This window comes from Centruroides vittatus, unplaced genomic scaffold (assembly GCF_030686945.1).
Source record: "Centruroides vittatus isolate TY-2023 unplaced genomic scaffold, ASM3068694v2 contig_1381, whole genome shotgun sequence".
NCBI classification, from domain to species: domain Eukaryota; kingdom Metazoa; phylum Arthropoda; class Arachnida; order Scorpiones; family Buthidae; genus Centruroides; species Centruroides vittatus.
In genome coordinates this window covers 802,760-823,533 of record NW_027120867.1, presented here as the reverse complement: position 1 = coordinate 823,533, position 20,774 = coordinate 802,760, and the positions used below count along the sequence as shown (strand labels likewise).

Sequence of the window (20,774 nt, the reverse complement as noted above, 5' to 3'; positions counted from 1 at the left end):
CCATAGATTAATAAAACTACATCTTAATTTATGTTGTTGGGCTGCAATTTGACAAAAATTTTGGAACTATAAATTCCCACTATCATCCGTCTGCTGTCTGTCCTTCTTTAATATAAAGAATGGAGTTAGATGAAAGACGAGACCAAATATGGAACGCTTTGGAGCAGGAGGCCCCGATTAACTATATTCAAATTTCTGGTGTGAATTGGAAGTGACATTAATTCAATTCAAAAATTTTCCTCTGAAAGGAATTAGACAATGACTACTAGCATGACTATAGCTAACAGAAAATTATGATGTACAGGGAAAAGGCACTACTAATTTGAGGTGGGGACATACATTTTAAATTAAATAAATTAAAAATATGATTAAAAGTTGCAGCCCAGCATTAAGACATTGTCACAATAAATAATTGCTTGTTAGATTTAAAACTACTATACTGAAATCTTTCACCTGTCAGCTTTTTTATATTTGGAATTAGAAAAAGTAAAGAAAAATAAGAACATCACATCTAATCAAGTCTTTGAGAAACTTTTCAGGAGCAAAATATTTTCATAGATTTGATTAAGGCTTATTCAGCAAAAAAAAAAGGAAAGGAACATGATGTAAAGGTAATAATAGGTAGTAAAGGAAATAGAAAATAATTTTCTTAAATATTAATATATTTGAAAATGTTTCACAAGAAAATGTGACAATAATATATAAACAACAAAAAGCCAATTTTTAAAAATTACTTCCTTGATTGTGATTTATTTATTTTTAATCATATATTTCTTTTAAAATTCTTACTTGTAAAGAACTTAGTACACCAATATCTTCTGGAAGTTTGTGTATCTTATTTACATGCAAATCAAAGACCTAATAAAAAACAAAATTACATTTTTAATTTCTTAACTGAAAATACAGTAAGTGTATATGGTCATTATTAAATATGCTGAATATAATAAATAATCAGTAATACATATTTATAAGTAAAATTAAATAATTAATTGTCATATTTCAACTCAAAAGCCATAAAAATTAGAATCATATCAATTCCAGGCTCATCTGTCAAGAAATTTGAATTCTATGCAAGAATGATTTCAGTATTATGTTAATGATTTCAACTAGTAATGAAGTGTCAAGAAAGTCTAGCCAATGTTGCCCCTAACATTACAGTAACTTCTCGAGTTACAACCACCTCGACTTACGACCATTTGCACTTATGACGAAAAAATTTCATTAAAAAATTTTAAAAATGTATCAATTTTTTATAGTTTTTGTCAAATATATATCATATACATATATATCTTGCATGCTTCTGGCGATTGATTGTGCGCTTCTGCAATCGATTGCATCATCTTTAGTTTTGTTGTGCAGTTAGTTACCTTTCACCTGTGCTTGTGTAATGTGGCTAATTGTTTTGTTATAAGTAGTTTACTTGCAGTATAAATTGGAAATTCTACTTTATTTTACATTGATTTGTGATATTTTAGTCCCAAAATGGCTGGTAATACCAATGAAAGAAAGAGATGAAAATAAAATTAATAAAACAGCATGAGTACGGTGGCAAAACAGTGTCAAACTTGTCATGTAAACATAAATTGTCACATTCAACCGTTTCAACTATAATAAAAGACAAAGAACGAATTCGTGAAGCAGTAAAGAGATCAGCATCAATAAAATCAACAATCATCACAAAAAAACATAATGGTCTCATACATGAAATGGAAAAATGTTTAAAGACTTGGATGGAAGATGTATTACAAAAGAATGTTCCACTAAGTCTCATGACCATCCAAACTAAAGCATAAAGCTCATTTGAAAGGTTTAAAAAATGTGAAAACTTCCATAATGTGAAGATTTGTGGCGAGGCAGCAAGTGCAGATTCAAAAGCTGCCAAAATCTTCAAGGACAATTTTGAAGCGATGCTTGAAGAAGGAAATTATATTCAGGAACAAATTTTTAATGTGGATGAAACCGTGTTATATTGGAAAAAAAATGCCCAAACAGACATATATTCAAAAAGAAACTAAATGCATGCCTGGTTTTAAAGCATTTAATGATCGTGCTATCCTTTTGTTGGGTGGAAATGTCGCTGGTTATAAATTGAAGCCATTTATGATATATCATTCCCAAAACCCAAGAGCCTTCAAGGGAATCAGTAAAGACACATTACCACTACATTATCATGCCAATAAGAAGGCGTGGATGACACAATGCCTTTTTGAAGACTGGTTTAACAACTGCTTCGTTGCAGAAGTAAAGAAATGTGATAAAAAGACATTGCTTTTAAAATTGTATTTCTTCTTGACCATACTCCAAATCACCCTACCACGCTTAGGAGAGTTCCATCCAAACATAAAAGTGGTTCATTTACCACCTAATACTACAAACAAACTACAGCCAATGGATGAAGGGTGTATTGCTAACTTCAAAGTGCATTGTTTAAGAATCACTTTTGCACAAGCAATTGCAGGAATTATAATTTTTCACGCAATAAAGAATATATCAGAAGAATGGTCCAATGTAACAACGAAACGTATGAATGGCATATGGAACAAACTCTTAAAAAGATTTAATAACAATATGAACTTTAAGAGAGAAGAGAAAATTGAAGAGGTAGTTAATATTAATGTAAAATTTGCTCAACAATTAAATCTGAAAGTTGATAATAAAGATGTAAATCAACTTTGGAAAAATAATGGAAACTCACAAACCAAGACGTTGAGATTGAGGAATGAGTTGTAGATAAAAATGTAATGGAGCGAAAAGAACTGGATAAACACAAAGAACCACTCAAAAAAATTTGTGCTGAAAGAAATGTTAATAAAATGGCAGAGTGACATTTCAGAAAAAACATCATCAAAAGAATTGTAAAAGCCTTACTGTCCTTAAATTCTAATATTATTGTTAATTGTCTACTTGGACTTTACTTATCAATAGGACTTTATACTGGTGTTTAAAGATTGGCACAGTAATGAGAGTTAGTTCAGGAAAGAAGAAAATTTCTTTATTATATCACCTGTAGTAATAATTTCTGTACACATATTATACGTGTTTCGGGCTAGCATGCCCCTCATCAGCAGTATTACTACCAAACATGTAAATACATATTCCAATCCCGAGTATAACTGGATATTTCTCGTTTTACAATTAAACATTTCAATCAAGGTTTCGTTTGCCACCTCTTTAAACACCAGTATAAAGTCCTATTAATAAGTAAAGACCAAGTAGACAATTAACAATAATCATCAAAAGAAATTCCAAAATAAAATATCAGACTATTTTCAATATAGTTAATACATGTACAGTACTGTAATTACACAAAACATGTTTTGGGATGTACAGGTTTATTGCTTCTCTGTACTTTTATACTGAAATTTAAATTTCTGGATTATCCAAAAATCTGTTTATCTGAAACAGGTAAGCCCATTTATTTTGGGTAACTGGAGTTCTATTGTACTGTAACTATATCTAAGTTGTTTGAATTAATAAATATAGATAAATATGAATAACTTTCAAAATATGAAGTGTTATTTGCAATATAAACATTAAATAGATTAAGATTATTATAATTTATAAAACTGATAAGTAAACATAATTTTATATAATTTTTTATTAAAAAAAATGAAAATTTACATATTAAATTTAAATTTACCTTCAAACCAGAGAGATCTTGTAAACTGCCACCATCATGTAAAGAAGTTAGTTTATTATTATGTAATGACAAAACCTGTAATAATTTTATTAAAGATTTTAATAAAATTAATTTAGGAAAGCTGCAATGATCATATAACACTGATAGTAAATCTAATACAGTATTTCCCAAAGTTTTAAAATTGTATACCACCTCATTAACTTTACATAAGTACTGAGTATCTCCTTGTCAAAAAAATAAAGATCTTTTGTGAATTATCCAAGTGCAGCATTTACCACATACTGAGTGGATAATTCACACAAGATATATAATTTATTGAAGCATATATACATTTAAAATAATTCATTGATATATTATTAATTCATAATGATTCTATGCATCACCAGTATATAGCTAAAAATTGACATATACTTCCTGAAGACCTTTTGTATAACTCTGGGGTATACATACCACACTTTGGAAAACACTGATGTAATATGATATATAATACATACAAATCCTTTATATGAAAATAAATTTATAAATTAAATTCATTTTATATTGTTAAAGTTTATCAAACTAATTACATCACAATTAGTTCAACAGTACAAACTTCCAATATAAAGCTCAAATTTAAAAAATGTTTTTTAGGAAAAATACAGGAATATAATAAACTATAAAAAAACAAACTGAACAAATTCAAGAATTTTGAATCTTAACAATTCATTAACATGAATGCATGAAAATGTTTCAATTTACTAATAATGATGATAAATACCAGGAGCACTTTGTAATGTCCACTAGTGCTGGTAACTTTTTTCATGAACTTTCTAATAGTAAGCTTTATGATTTAAATATGATTTGTTCAATTTTTTTATGTTTATACTTGTTTTAGTTTTATTAATTTTTTCAATATTCGTTTGTTAATACACACGTTATTAATTGAAGGCTTCAATTCTAATCCTAGTCGGATGTCCCATACTCTACTTCAGGGATGGGCAACCTTTTTCTACGTACGGGCCGCATTTCAAAACTTTTCAACTGACGCGGGCCGCGCACAAGAGAAAAGAGAGGGTACTGTCGGTAAATCACAATTCTTTATTCATATATAATTATAAATTAGCATAGGTATACTTAATATAGCTTCTGGCACTGATCTAAACGTAATATATCAGAAATATTTAGCCAAATATTAGTCACCGCTAGTTTTAAATTCGTTTCCATGTGTCTGTTAGTCGGTTTCTTGTTTTAATTTTTACTAAATTCATTGCAAAAAACTATTCACAAATATAAGTTGTAGAAAATAACGTTTGAATTTTTGTTGAATATCTCATTAAGCTGGGAAATTGATATATTTATTCATATTTTATGTCACGCGGGCCGCAAAAAATATTACTACGGGCCGCATGCGGCCTGAGGGCCGCGGGTTGCCGTCCCTGCTCTACCTCCCTCTCCTCCTTCGAAGTTGTCTATATCCTCAATTAGAAAACATCAAAGATCGTCTAGTGAACAGCTCTAAAATCTCCATGCACAGTACTTCAGAATCAATAATTGTTAATTAAAGATCTCCCTCAAGGCAAACCACTTAGTCCCATTCTTTTTAATGTATTTGTTAACAATCTTCCAGATTTCCTTCACAGTCATAACACAATACCTGTCACCATTGACTGAATTGAATTGTCTTTTGTTTGCCGACAACATTGCAGTACTTTCTTATACTCCTATTGGTCTTCAGCAAAAACTTCATCTTTTACAAGATTATCATAGGACTAATAGATTACATATTAATGAGACTAAATCTAAAGTAATGATTTTTCAGAGAGGAGGTAAGCTGGGAAAGGTTGATATTTATTCAATTCTGAATTGGAAGTGGTGTCATCCTATAAATATTTGGGTATTTATTTTACTCTATAGGGTTCGTTTTCTTTACATTTAGACAAAGTAATTATGAAATTTAAACTCAAACTTGCTAATGTAATAAAGCTAATGATCAGAATGAAGTAATATTCTGTTAGGTCATATTTCTGATTGTTCAATTCCTCAATACGATCAAGTTTTGGTTTTGTGTTTTCTATTTGGGGTCCATATCTTATTGACGGACTGGAGAAGACACAATTGAGATTCATTAGATCAATTTTTCATCTTAATCGTTCGGTACTTGGATCTGTTTTGAGATTTGAATTGGAGAAACTGCCATTGGCTGTAAGTTTTTTGTTATTAATTCAAGATTCTAGAACTGCCAGAGGTTGGTTTATAACAAATTAACATTAGTAAGTACTCGATAACTTGAAATCGTGTCATATTTCTATTGTTGTTTCTAACACAGATGCAGTGTAATCCAGCAACCACTTGGCTTATTTTCATCTTTATTTCAGTTGATCAACTGAAATAAAGATGAAAATAAGCCAAGTGGTTGCTGGATTACACTGCATTGTGTGTTAGAGACAACAATTAGTAAGTACTAATTCTTCAGTTACAACTTGGTTGTCCTCAGTGGAACATTTCTTGTCTAATTTGGGGTTTTCAACTATTTATTGTACTCAGTAAAAGGCTTTTGTTGGTCAAACTTCAACAGTCTTTGAGAAAGAAATATTAGGCTCAAAATAGTCTTTATATAGAGCTGAAGTACAGTTTGTTGAAAAATTTCTTATCCTTTCCATGGACATCTCACAGTTATTTGTTGTTAAATTTAAATTATAAGATTAAATCTTTGATGATACAACTGCACCTTAACAAACATACTGTTTTTTAAATGGTTGTAGATTTAATGTAACATCTTGTTCTAATTGTTTCTTTTGTAATCTTTATTTTCAAACTGTTAAAAATCATATGTTTGTACCTTGTGAATATACTGAACATTTAAAAAATAATTTTTGTTAACTGACTTTAATATTAATTCTTTATATAATCATAATTTAAGTTCTGTAACATTATTTAAACTGTTTAAATATTTTTATTTAGTAAATATGTTATAATAGTTTCTAAATTTCAACTCATATATAATTGTACCTGAATGATGATAATTATCATAATATATGTAATTATGTTGTTTTTAAAGTTTATGTACCCCCTTTGTAAAGACAAAAAGCCGTATCAAATAAATGACTGACTGATTGATAATATATACTAATGAATAATATTGAGAAGAAGTAATTTTAACTATGATAATCATCATGTACATTTTAAAATTTTTTAAGAAATTACTATATAAAGTCAATAGATTCATTTCTTAAACATTTTTAAAAAACAATAAATTGTAATAACTACATTGTAAATTAAAATAAATACGAGTCTTAATAAAGTCTGGAAAGGTAAAATAAATATTCCTTTATATTGACTGTTTTTATTTCTAAACTCTAAAAAATATTCTTCTTATTTACATATTAAATTATTATTATTTTCAGATACACAATTACAGTAAAACCTTGATTTAATGGACTAATTCAGGCAAACGGATGTCCATTAAAGCCAAAAGTCCATTATATAATAAAGTAGGTTCAAACGCATGAATTAAAAAATTGACAAATTAGTTAGTTAGTTAGTTTATCTGTTTTTACTTATGTAGATACATTTGTGTAATTAAAATTAAGTATATATGAGAGGTTTAATTTTACAGAAAAGTTTTCTATATGCATTATGGCTTATGTACTCATCATAGTTCTGAGACTGTAATAAACAATGCATGATCTAAATCCAAATAAACAACATTTTTTGAAAAATGCACTTTAATCGTAAATGTAATTCAATTAAAAGAAATTTGATCAGTGTTATACTTCTTAAAAATGTAAAATCTAAAAATAAAATATCTCTAGAGTATTAACGAGTAATATTACACACTTTATATCCGATTTCAAGTAATTTTTCAAGGCAAACAAACCAAATAACAAACGAATACTAGACTTTTCTTTTAATTTTTTCCAAAAATTCTATTTTCAATAGTTCCAACTAGTATTCGTTTGGATATAAAGTGTATAATAATTACTCGTTAATACTCTAGAGATATTTTACTTTTAAATTTTACATTTTTAAGACACTTTAATTGTATTTAACTAAGCAAATAAATAATATTCTTAAAGTAAAACAAAATTAAAATTTGACAAAAACACAAAAAATTCCCTTTTATTTGTCTTCAGATGATGATATTCACCTGCTTCAGGTGATGATTGAGACACTCCCATTGTGTCATGAAACTAAGAGTGGTGACTTAAAATTTAAAAAAAATAAATAACTTGTTAATTTAATTACATATAAAAAGCTTTTCAAAATTAACAAGATGTTAATTTTCACATATGACATACAGTCCAAAAAATTTATCCATTAAATTGAGGTTTTACTGTATTATTGTTTCAATCACCCATTTACAAATTCAAAAAAGTAGCAAATACTTTTAGAAAATAAATAGGCAAGAGAAAAATAGGTTCAAACATGCATTCATTCATTCAAATAGAGAGACAATTTTAATACTAAGTACGATTACATACCTCTTTCCTAAATACTCTACACATACTAAAAACTCCAGATGGTATCTGAAAAATATCATCTAAAATTAAAATTAAAAATTTTTTCTTCATTTTTATATTCCTACCAAATAATCATTTTTGTAATAACTAAAGTGGAAAGTTGAGGTGCTATGACTTTTCATTACTTTGCACATGGAATTGTTTTCAAGTATCATAGAATAGTTCTTTATTAAGTTTACAATCATTTGAAATAGATATTAGTTCCTCCTTCTTGCCATTGAGCACATTTTTAATAGTTTTCTCCTTTATTCCACTTAAATTGGGTATACAGGTACTCCTCACTTTACGACCGAGTTCCGTTCCGACGACTACGTCGTTAGGCGAATTGGTCGATAAGCGAGGAGCTTGCGCCGGGAATATAGGATCGTTGTAAAATTATACAAATTATGCAACAAACTTCAAATTTATTCATAAAAAGACTATTATAGTATGCTATTAGCCTATTATAGTATGCTTAGTGCGCATGTTACCATTCGCCACTGACCGACTCAATCTGAGAAAGGGGATTCCCCGAACTGCAGGTCGAAACTCGATTGGTCGTAAGTGCGAGTGGTCGTTAAGCAGATAGGTTGTAAAGTGAGAAGTACCTGTACTGTGTTTTTTCTATTTCTATCTAAAAATTTAAAACTACCTTTTTAATGAATGATTTTGTGTTTGATATTTAAATACTTTCTCTGATGTAAAATAATAAGGATGATTCCATTGTTCACAAAGGTAAGGAAGAGATATGGGGACTGGTGGTGACACGATAGCTTACCACTTTAAAAAATGCTGAAGATACAAAAGTAAAAAACTGAACAAGTTATTAAATAATTTTAAATAGAAAAGAATCAACTAACAATAGTATTTTTAGATGTGATGAATGAAAAGCATCTCTTCAGAGATTAAGCAGCAAATTAAATATACAAAAGATATTTCTAACAGGGTAAGAAAGAACAACAAAAAGAACAGACAGAGTTTTATTTTGGCATCACAAAATTCCGCAAAGGACAATGCAAGCAGAAAGAATGAATTTTCATGTGAACTGGCTATAGCTTTAACATGGTCAGGGATTACTCTTAACAAGGTGAATCATCTAGCATTCAAAAACTTTTCTAGAAAAGTATGCCAAGCATCTAATCCCTGACCATTGCACACTAAGGAAAAGCTATTTGCAGCCTGCATTTGAAGCAATTTTCAAAAAAATACAAGAAATAATAAGAAACAAACCAGTTCTTTTACTATGGATAAAACAAAGGATGTGCTGGAAAAGTACATGCTGAACATTTTCATAAGCCTGTTAACAGGAGAACCCGTACAACCCATGCTGTTGAGTTTACAAATTAGCAAAGACAAATTCTACAACTGTTATGTAGACCTTCAATAATGCATATGCCAAATTGTGAAACTCTGCCATTCTATAAAAAAAAAAAGTTTGATTATTTTTAACAGACCAGGTACCATACATGCTAAGTGCATGTTCAAATATAAAATAGATGTTTCTGAATCTGAAAAATGTCATTTGTCTTGCCCATTGCCTTAACAAGGTATGTGAAGCAATTAGGGCAGAATTTTCTTGGGCAATCATTTTATTTCAGAAATGAAAAAGGAATTGATTGAATGTCCTGCAAATGTAAACATCTATATAAAGAGATAAGTGCATTGCCACTCCCAAAACACACTGTAATAACCAGGTGGGGCAGGCAGATTCAATTAGTTTGTTCTTATGCCAAAAATTTCTAATGCGTGAGAGCATTCATTAATAAACTGGACAAAAAATCTTCAGCAACTGCAATAAAACTCAAGAGTCTATTGAAAGAAGAAATTGCATTAAAAGAACTCTATACTATTCAAGCTTAGAAATTGAACTGTACAGAAAGTTGTATAACTTCCTGTGCAGTTCAGCTTCTAAGCTTGAGGAAAGTAGTCTGTCTACTAAAAAGCAGAAGAAAATTTTTAAATACACCAAAAACCAGTTGGATGAATTTTTGCTTTAGAGAAACTGGAATACTCCCTGAGCAAGTCCAGATATTCAAAATGTAATTCCTGAGTCTCTTCAATCACAAAATCTAGAGTTTTTAGTAAAAACCAAATATGCTGCTCTCACATTTGTTGATGTTGAGAGATCACTTCTGCAGTACAAAGATTTACTTTCCTAATGCCATCTGCATCTAACCATAGAAAATGTAGAACAACTGTGCGTTTTCAAATACAATGTTTTCTATCTGTAAACTACGAAACTGATGAATCAGATTTCGAATTTTCTATCATTCTCTCAAGTTTTATACATTCTATATATACTTTTATGTACAATAAAATGATGGTTTTACTTTTATATGTTTTTAGAAACACTTTTCTAGCATGTTTTTAAAGAAAATTTGCACTTCAACTTTCCAAGTTTATTAATAATAAAATTAAACCTATTTTTCAATTTATAGAAGTACTACAAAAAGTAATGAGATTGTTTCAATTAGTCAATTGCTTTTTTAAAACAAAATTTATCTTCAAACTTTTAAAAATATGCACTAATCAATGTGCTAATCCTTCACAAAATTCAGAGATGCTTCTGAAAATATCTAAGATGTACTTGTTTCAATAAAGATCTAACTTTCATATCAGAATATAATTAAAATTATTCATATATAAGTTGTTTCCATAAACTATCTAATCAGATTATGTATTCTGAATCACTTACTTTTGATTTTTTTATTTCAGACTTCTTACATAATTAATAGTGTATAATTGCATCTTTCAACTACAAAATGATCATAACCTAAACTTTATGTCAAAAACTCAAAAGCATCTTTTATGAGTATATATTGTATTTGTGTTTCTTTATATGAAAAAAAATTATCATCATTTTTAAAAGCCTCTTTCATCATATCTCTCAGTGTAAATTTTTCTGAACATGACTAGTTATATATATTTACTATACATTTAAAATAGAAGTATTGAAATGGACAAGTAAATATAATTAGGTTTCAGATTTACAGTTGTCTAAGCATCAAAAACAAGAGCTTGCAATCTGTAATACAGTAGAGCATCGATTATCCGACTCAATTGGGGACTGGAGTTGGTCGGATAACCGAAAAGTATGAAAAAATACATTATTAATATAATATATTAGTATATCGCTATTAACCTACTTCACGTTGAATTATCATCGATGTTAAGCCTAACAATTTTTTTAAAAAATAATAATCATTGCTATTGTATCGTTGAAAATTATTTTTTTATTTTGCACAAAATAAATACCAGCCTCCCGTTCCTGGTCGAGCCAGTGTTACCAGCTAAAACACGCAAAAATTTAACAAAAATAACATTAAAGTAGCCAAGACATAGCTAAATATTGTAGCACCGCATCACTAGCCGACATTGAATTTGCCAATCGCATGCTCTATTGTAGTTTAATAATAACATCGATAGTCTCATTACTTTCAAATTATTCCTCAAACTAAAAAAAATTCTTATTATAAAAGTGTGTTTATTAATTCCTAGGAACATTAAAAATAGCAAATAATAAATTTAAAAACTTCATATTATCATAGGCATCAAATATTTAATAATATTGAAATGAATGCATTTATTTGACTAATTAACTTTTCTTTTATTTTTTCTGCCTATGGGCACTAAGAAAGTCTTTTCTTGTCCCATTGTGGGTATGGTCAGGCCCACAATAGAGTGGCTGGGTAGAAAAGGATAAAACTCAACATATCCAATACAGACTACACCCTGAAAATTTCCTAGGGTTTTTCATCCAGCTCAGATTCAATCCCAGGTTCCTCAGAACAATATGTCTTAACCACTTTGACCATTCAGCTGGCATCAAATTAAATTAACGATAATTTAATCTCATTTAAATTTAACTAGAAAACTTTCTAAAAATTATATTTTATACATAAAATTTTAATTTAACTTAAAATTTTATGTATAAAATATATCGTATTTTACGAACTATAAGACGCACTTTTTTCTTTGAATAATTACCTCCAAAATTGAGGTGCGTCTTATAGTCCGTAGCATCTTATAGGTATTTTTGTAAAAAATTGCTTAAAAATTAAGGTGCGTCTTATAGTCCGTAAAATACAGTAATAATTAAAAAAAAATAAAAAAAGAGAAAAGTCATTGAAATTCAAGTTTTATTTCAAAAATTTTAATAATTCAGCATTACTAATTTTGAGAACTTTTGAATAATTTTCATAATCCAGTATTTAATCCATTATAGTTAATAAGCATATAAAATACTCTAGTTAAAATATCTAATAAAAATTCCCACAAAACAAACATTTATTTTAAAAAAATGAAAAACTAAACAATAATAAAATATAAACAATTCTAAATCTTCCCACAGCTGGTTATATATTAGTAAATAACACCAATAAAACCTTTAAAATTAAACCAGCAAATATATTTTAATATAAATACGCAACGACAAGTGCTTTTGATCCTAATTGGGATCTGCTTCAGGTTAAAACACATTTTAACATTCTAAATTTTTTATCAAATGTTTTGACCTGAAGTAGATCCCAATTAGGATCAAAAGCACTTGTCATTGCGTATTTATATTAAAATATATTTGCTGGTTTAATTTTAAAGGTTTTTGTTGATGTGATTTTATGAACAATTACTCAATAAACATCATACAGTAGAACCCCTCTAGTCCGTCCTCGACTAGTCCGTCGCTCCGGTTAATCCGACCGTGGTCGGAGTCGAGAAACTTGTTCCGACTCGTCGGTGACCCACCGCCCGTCGCGTTCTTCTGTGTTTGTTACGGTGTACAATATGTAGTAAATACATATAGTATGGCTCTTTTTCATTAATAATAACAGCTTTTGTGCAATTTATTGCAATGTTTTTACTGTAGAGAACAATACAGTCATTCTTGAGTTGAAAGATTGTTTATTTTACTTTTTTCTGATAATCAGACCTTTTTTGCATTCCGACCGTACCCCCAGTCCCAAAGGTGACGGATTAGAGGGGTTCTACTGTACAGTAATTGTATTACCAAATTTCATTCAAAAATTTTAAAGTGCCAAATTTATCTCATAAAATTTGATTTAATAAACAAACAATTTCAAATAAAAAACTCTTTGTTTATTGAACTGAATCATTACAAATAATAAATTAAATCATTTAGAAATTATAATCAGAAATAGTTTCTAATCAACTGAATAAACTAAGTTTATTACAAACCATTTCTGATTACTTCTAATAAGTTAAAAATTTCAATTTGAAATTAAGTTTATCAGAAATGATTTCTAATGACTAAGAATGGAAAAATAAAATGCCATAATTCATAATTTCATTGATCAGATACATACTGCTCTGTAGCAGATGAAGAACTTGTTTTGTCAGACAAAAAGTAGTTGATGACTTCCTAAGAGAATGATTTTTGGAAAGTTTCATTGCATTTGCTTGTACAGTTGTCAAATACATAAAAAACAGACAAGCTTTCTTCTTTACATCTTTATATATAGAAAATATATCATCAAATCAGATTTCTAAAACAATGAGTTGGCTGAACCAAAAGCTATTTTTCTTGTAAAATTCTTGTAGGTATCAGGTGTAACATTTATCAAAATGAATTATGAACACACAAACTTAAATACGTAAAATTTGTGAAGAAAATCTTAAATAAACATTACAACATTTAATAACTTTAATTAATTCATTATACAAATTATGTTTTTTATGTATAAATATAAAAATGTAATTTTGATTAAAAATAATTTTTTAAATGTTAAGACATATTTTTATCTAAACAGATTGTAAAAAAAGTTAAACTTAGAGGCAATAAACTGTTAAATCCACTTCAGATCAATCTAAAATTGCAGTCTACTGTTGTACATATACTAATGTATTAATACATGTACTGTACAACATAAATTATTGATTCTGCAGTAGTTTTGTTTTGGCATATTACCTGCCCATGGTTTTAGAAGAAATATCAGTAATAATTGACATTGATACTAAAGGTAAATAAAGTTTTATTCCAGATATTACAAACACATACTGATGGCTGTTAGGAGAAATTTCTTTCTGTAGTTCACATTAGTTAGATTTTTCAGTCAAAATTCATTAATTTACTTGCATCTAAATAATTGTTTTATTATAATCTGGTATTGTATTATTTAACATATATTAAAAATTTAACTTTTTCTCCCCATTGTTTGGAAACCAAAGATGTTTCCAAATACTGAAACCAATTTTTTTCAGTATTTGGAACCTTTATAATTGGAAATTTAAAGAAATTTTCAATTACAGTATAATGTTTTGGTCTAAACTGACCATAAGAATTCTGAATTTCACACTAATAATAACAATAGATGTATTTTTATCCTTAATAATGTTTATTAAATACATTATATCATAACTTAACATATGGATTATTTACTATTATAGCAATTTTTTAAATTTTATAAACAAAAATTTTAACAAAGAAAAAATAATGTCTCAATGTGATTAAGATATCATTGAGAGAAATAATATCCAAATAATATAATCTACACATTATTATTATATTTGTCCTTTCTATCTATATTTCTTTTTATTATGCTATAGTTAAATGGTTTAATATTGTTTAAATATTGTTTAAATAATCTCTGAAAGATTATTTAAATGTTGATAAACATGCTATTATTGACAAGAATTAAATGCATATTTGTCTTGTTCTAGATTACATTTAACAAAATGATCAAGAAAAAGTCAATTTTGAAAATTCTATAACATAAAGGACACATTGTCTAATAAAGTGACTCTTAATACAGCTATATAAACAAACCAATGATGTAGTCCATTTCAAATTTCAGTAATTTGTTTTCATTTCAAAAATAATATAGTAGTTTCTGTTATTGTATTCTTTAGCACAGATTAATTAATTAACTTTTTTTGCATTTTGAAACTTCTTTAAATTATTGAGTATGAAGTTAAACTAAATTAGCTGTGTGCATTCTGAATTTCATGCTAATAGTAATAAAAAAAGTGATTTTTTTTTTACTAAATAAATTGTAAACAAAATGGACTAGGTCATTAGTTTATGTATATGAAAGAGGAATATAGACCATTTCATTTATTCATTTGGAAGAACAATGACATAGTTCTTGCAAAAAAAAAAACAGACTACGTCATTGGTTTTCTTACACAGCTTTATTAAAGCCGCTTTACCAAACTTCACCCAAAGACAACTGTATAACCTTAAGGTGACCAACTTTTTTATAATGAAAAGGAGGACACATAAATTGAAAGAAAAAATATTGTAAAAGAAAAACATTTTATTCATTGCAATAACAATACACTATAATAATTTCTACTGCATGCGCAGTGGCATAGCTAGCATGGGTGACACCCGGGGCAGATATTGTGGTGTCACCCCAAGTCATACCGCGGGTGTCACTCTTCTTAACTGTTTTATAAAACAGTATCGGATTATTGAGTTGTAATATGCCCGCACTCGAGCAAATTTGAACGCTACATTGAATAAGCGATATCATCACATAGGTTTATATTGACTAGCGTGAATCCGTTGACCTTTTTTTTCTTTAGTCATGGGTTGTTGAGTCGGTCAAACTTTCCACGACTCAATGTTAAAGTGCGTTGTCAAGGTTTATTTCGCGACTTATTTTTTCACAGTCAGGTGTCGAGGGAGGACAGAACTTACAAAAGGAGGACGATTGGTCACCTTAATAATCTCACAAATAGCTAATTAGTAAAAATATTATTTACAAAATATTTTAAGTTATTTAAATATTAAACATTTTCTTATTTAATATCTAAATACTTTTAACAATTTATGAATTACATTTGTAATAATGGTAAAAGTAAATTTTTAATTGATATTCTAATTTTTTAAATTTATCGAGTTTCATATCAGCATGAGAAGGTACTTTTTATTAAATTAAAATCTTCATAACTACATAAACAATGAGTTTAAATTACTCTTTCCTAAAAAAAAATAACTATTTATTATTTTTAGGAAAATTAAATATAAAATAACTAACATATCTGGAATAATATATTTTATAATGCAAAAAGTTTATTTTTGAATATATCTAATAGTTATATAAAACAAAAAAACCTAATGCATCCTACACTATACAGTGGTGGACAAAACTTTAAAGACAAGCAAAAATTTCACCTAAACAACTAACTTAATTAAAATTATTGATTCAATCATGTTTGTATGCTTTAAAAAAGTAAATTAATAGGTTTATACAATAATGAAAGAATAGTGTTGGAACAGTTCTTCCAAAAAGTATAAAACCAGGTAATTTATGTTGACAAAATTTTAAATACAACTGAAAAAATAACTGCAAATAATAGACTAAAATCTTGTGGACCTTCCACTTTTTTGAATAACCTCAAAAATGCAGTCTGGCATATTCATAATAAATGTTTTGAGCATGGAAGTTGGTGTAGCATGCCATGCTTTCTACCCTGTAACTTTGAATTCTTTTATTAAACTGTATTGTTTGCCATCAGCATATATAGTTCTTGAGAACACACTCCAGATAATCTGAATTGAGCTTGGATCTGGAGATTGAGGTGGATGATCCAACAGTTTGACTTGTTTTTGACAAAGCCAATTTTTTATTGTGCAAGATGAATGGACAGATGCATTGTCTTGCATAAAATAAAACTTTCTGACTACTACTTTTCATACATTTGGAAATAAAGTAATTTTAATCAGCTTCTGATACTTTTCTTGAATCCATTTGTCCATTTATGAATTCAATAGGTGACTTTCCCTGGCAAGAAATGGCACCCCACACCATAATGGAACAACCACCCATCTGTCGTCAAAATAAAATCCTCTCTTCTTTGCGCAAATCATGAAAATAATAGTTCAGACCATCTGGACCATCCAGATTGAACACTTTTCATCTGAAAAAATAACCCATTGCTATTCTGTATCCCAGGACATGTGATCTCATGCACAAGTCAATCTTGCAGTTTTATATTCTTTTAAGGGAAGTTTTCTTTTTAATTTCTTTCTTTTACATCATCCTGATGGATTTATCACTCTTTGAACAGTACAGAGATGAACTTTTAACTCTAACTGATTCACAATTTTTGATGCTGATGTCACACTTTTGCTTGCAACCCTCAAAGTTTGCCTCTTATCTCTTGCATTAAACTTAGAAGGTCTTCCACCATTGTTTTTTGAGTTGTATTTATCGTAATTGTGGCCATAAAATATAAATTTGTCCTTGTTCTTTCTCTGCCAGTTTTACATCTTTTCACATGTTTGGCAGATAATTTTTTTGTACAGAAATATATGCAGATCTCTTTATACATGTGCACATCCTTAATTATTAACATTTATATGAAAATTTGCAGTTATTTTTTTAGTTGTATTTAAAGTTTTGTCAATATAAATTAGGTGGTTTTCTATTTTTTGGAAAAACTATTCCAACGCTATTCTTTCATTATTGTATAAATCTATTAATTTACTTTTTTAAAGCATACAAACATGATTGAACCACCAATCATAATTAAGCTAATTGTTTAGGTGGAATTTTTGCTTGTCTTTAAAATTTTGTCCACCACTGTATATACAAAGTCACATGAAATTATCACTGCATATATAGAGAGAGATATAAATTTAATTATTTTTTTAATTTTAAAATTACATCATTATAAATTATAAAATTCTTATAATAAAAAATTAAACGTACAGATAGTAGTTATACAAATAATTTAATTAAAATAAAACAGTTATTTATGACTGAATATTTGAAATTACAAATATACTCTTGCTTTGAAAACACAGAAATTTAGTAATATAATATTTAGTAGTAATTATAATTTATTTTTATCTGAATTATTGTATAATAGCAAAACAGTAACACTAATTGTAAAAACTTTTAAATATAAATGAACTAAATGAATGCTTGGGACCACATTGTAAGACTCAGTGGACTCGTTCCAGTACTGTAACATCAGAGCAATTGTAATACTCACATCTTACCGGCTTACACTTTTTCTTACACTTTCTGGAATACTTGAACTCTTGAAGATTTTTGTTCATTTTATCTTTCATAAGTTTTATTTTATGTGAGATGATATTATTGATTTTAGCTAGTTGTTCATATAACATTACTGGATCACACCATTCCACAAACCTCATATGTGCAAGATATAGAGATAGCTTATTAAATGTCAATGCCTTCCTTTTTTCTCTTATGAGTTTTGCCAAGTATTTTTGTTTGACCGTCGACGGTGCGTTACGCGTTACGCGAGTGGAGGAGGAGGAAGGATGGGGTCGACGATAAGGCGAAGCCGACAGTCAAGAAAGACACCATTTTATAACAAAAACAAAATTTAATGAAAGCTAAACGAACTAAAGTACACTTCTACCCTCGTATACAAAAAGGGGCCGGAGAGAGAGAGTTTACAATTATATTTCATACCTCTTAACAAGTCCGTAATAGACGGAATCAGAAGTGACGATAAAGTTTGGCTGATGGAGAATCCGGTAATGGGCTGATGGCACGTAGAGCTTGTTTTTTCGTAGGCAGGGCAGTGGCACTTAAAGAACTTAGAAACTTTTTGAGAGTCCGGCGGATGGCGTAGTGCACGTCGTAAAAGCGAGACGAAGGAGCCCCTCAGGGGGGGAAGGAAGCGTCTTTTATAAGTTTTTGATGGGAAAACTTGTCACGTGATCGAAAACGAATCACTATTAGGGCCATAGGTGTTCCCGGGATATTAAATAAACGACTAGTTCGGACGCTAACTATAAACCATCGTGCAAGATGATCTACCTGCTCCGAAGGAATAACGGTTTGTTGATAGTTAGGGGACAATCGTTGCCATTCGAGGGTCAACAATTTCCCGGGTATGGAATGTTGTTGATTAAGTCGTTTATAACTGGAGTGAAATAATTTAGAAATTCTAGGTTCTTAACTTCCAGATTTCACATTCACTCCATGCTTTCTTTAAAATCATCACTTAGTTAGTGTGATTTTAAAAGATTTGATTCATAAGCGGGGGTGTGAGGTATGTTTACAATCTTGGATGCTTGGATATAAATTGTTCTGGATGGATCGTAGGTAAGTTGATAGAGTTGTCCGTCCACGTGGATAAATTAAATTCGGGTGGATAATTCGTAATTGGGTGAATCGGGGGTAAAGTTGCGTGAGTCAGCCATCTTCGGTAAAGGTGATGAAGACACTGTTCTCGGATTTAAAATAAATGTTAATAATAAGTCATTCTTTTGAGTTATGAATCCTTGAATTCCGGCTAGAGGTATGCAAGGTTACATAAAAAGGTTATTTTACTCTCTCTCTCGTTAACATAAGATTCAATATATATCTAGGTTAGTATGAGAAAAAAAAATCCCGTTAAAGAGAGTTAATCTACAATTCTAGGATACGAACTAAATATTAGAATCGTTCGCGACAAATCTATGAATATAGGTATAAACGTTAGTACGTTAAAATGAGGAATAAAAGGGAAAATGGCGGTGTGGGGATGACCTTGTTAATAGGATTGAACAATAGATTTTTGTTTTCGTGGAGTCGGGTTGCCTCGGGGGTTTTCTTCGTGAGAAGTGCCCGGTTGTGCACTAGGTGAAGGCGGACTTCCGTCTCCGTTGAAGGCGGTTTCTTCGTGTTCCTCTTCCGGTGGAGGTTGGTGACTAGTCGCACGGGTCTTCTTGCATCTTGAGTACTTCTTGCATCGTGAGTAATTGCGATAACTATAATATAAACAAAGTCCCGTGAGGATAGCGCCTAGACAACCAGCAATAATGGTTATTATTAAAGATGGGTAAGTTATGGGAGATGATTTTGTTGGCTCCCGTAACAGGTGATTTAGGTCGTATTGGACGTTGTTCAAAGAACGGTCTGCTAATCGAATATCGTAGTCCGATGTGAGTTTCGGGAGGTCAGGATCCTTAAGGCGTTTTTGCAGCAACAGGATCTCAGATTTGTTGACGATTTGTTCTAGTTGTGGCACTATTAATTGTTGTGCTATCTCCAATTGTATGGTGGTTTGCATTCGGAACGGCGAAGTAAGGACGAATCCAGGTACATAGCCGGTGCATGCGTTTGGGAGATGGAGTATTCCCGTTTTGTTTAATTTATGAGTAGTGGATGAAAATGGAGATTGTTGATGTCGAGTGGGACATCTAATAGTTAGGGTGAGAGGATTTGGAATAGAATAAATCCATGATCCTAGTGTATCAATCCTCTTAAAAATTGGTGGAAATTGTGGAACGATTTGACGGGTACAAAGGTCTTTGACCGCGACTTCGTTGCCACTAAATAGTGCATATTCACAACTTTGTTGCGGGAAACGCTGAATAGGTCCGTCTACGGAACAAATAGGAAAGTGATCCATTTTGCAAATTATTAATTCGTAGTGTTGTAATAACATATAGGACTGTCTGTCCATGGATAAGGCGACTATAGGATAATTAGTCTGGATTTGGACGAATGTATTTAGATCAGGTATGTATGTAGGAAATTTGATAATTTCGTACATATCGAAGTATCCACTAGGGGTGATTAATGGGATCTTAGCAAAGATTCTCAACTTGCCAGGTACTGCTACAGCCAGGGTGGTAATCCACTGGTAGTATTTAAATAGCGTGTCAGGTCTTATAGGTTCGACCATTGCGTAACCTTCCGGAAGCTGTAGTTGAATGTCTCGGAGGG

The 20,774-nt window shown here is 29.7% G+C and overlaps 1 protein-coding gene across 3 annotated transcripts in view; it reads right to left on the bottom strand.

The window, feature by feature from the left end:
• The window catches only part of LOC136990913 (E3 ubiquitin-protein ligase LRSAM1-like), a 105,404-nt gene that overhangs the window by 58,606 nt on the left and 26,024 nt on the right, over positions 1-20,774 (bottom strand). For all 3 annotated transcript variants that reach the window (XM_067289381.1, XM_067289379.1, XM_067289380.1), the window contains exons 4-6: positions 8,101-8,145; positions 3,641-3,715; positions 790-858 (exon numbers count right to left, since the gene is read on the bottom strand). In XM_067289381.1, coding sequence (XP_067145482.1) covers positions 790-858; positions 3,641-3,715; positions 8,101-8,145 — 189 coding nt within the window. The remainder of the gene's footprint in view (positions 1-789; positions 859-3,640; positions 3,716-8,100; positions 8,146-20,774) is intronic.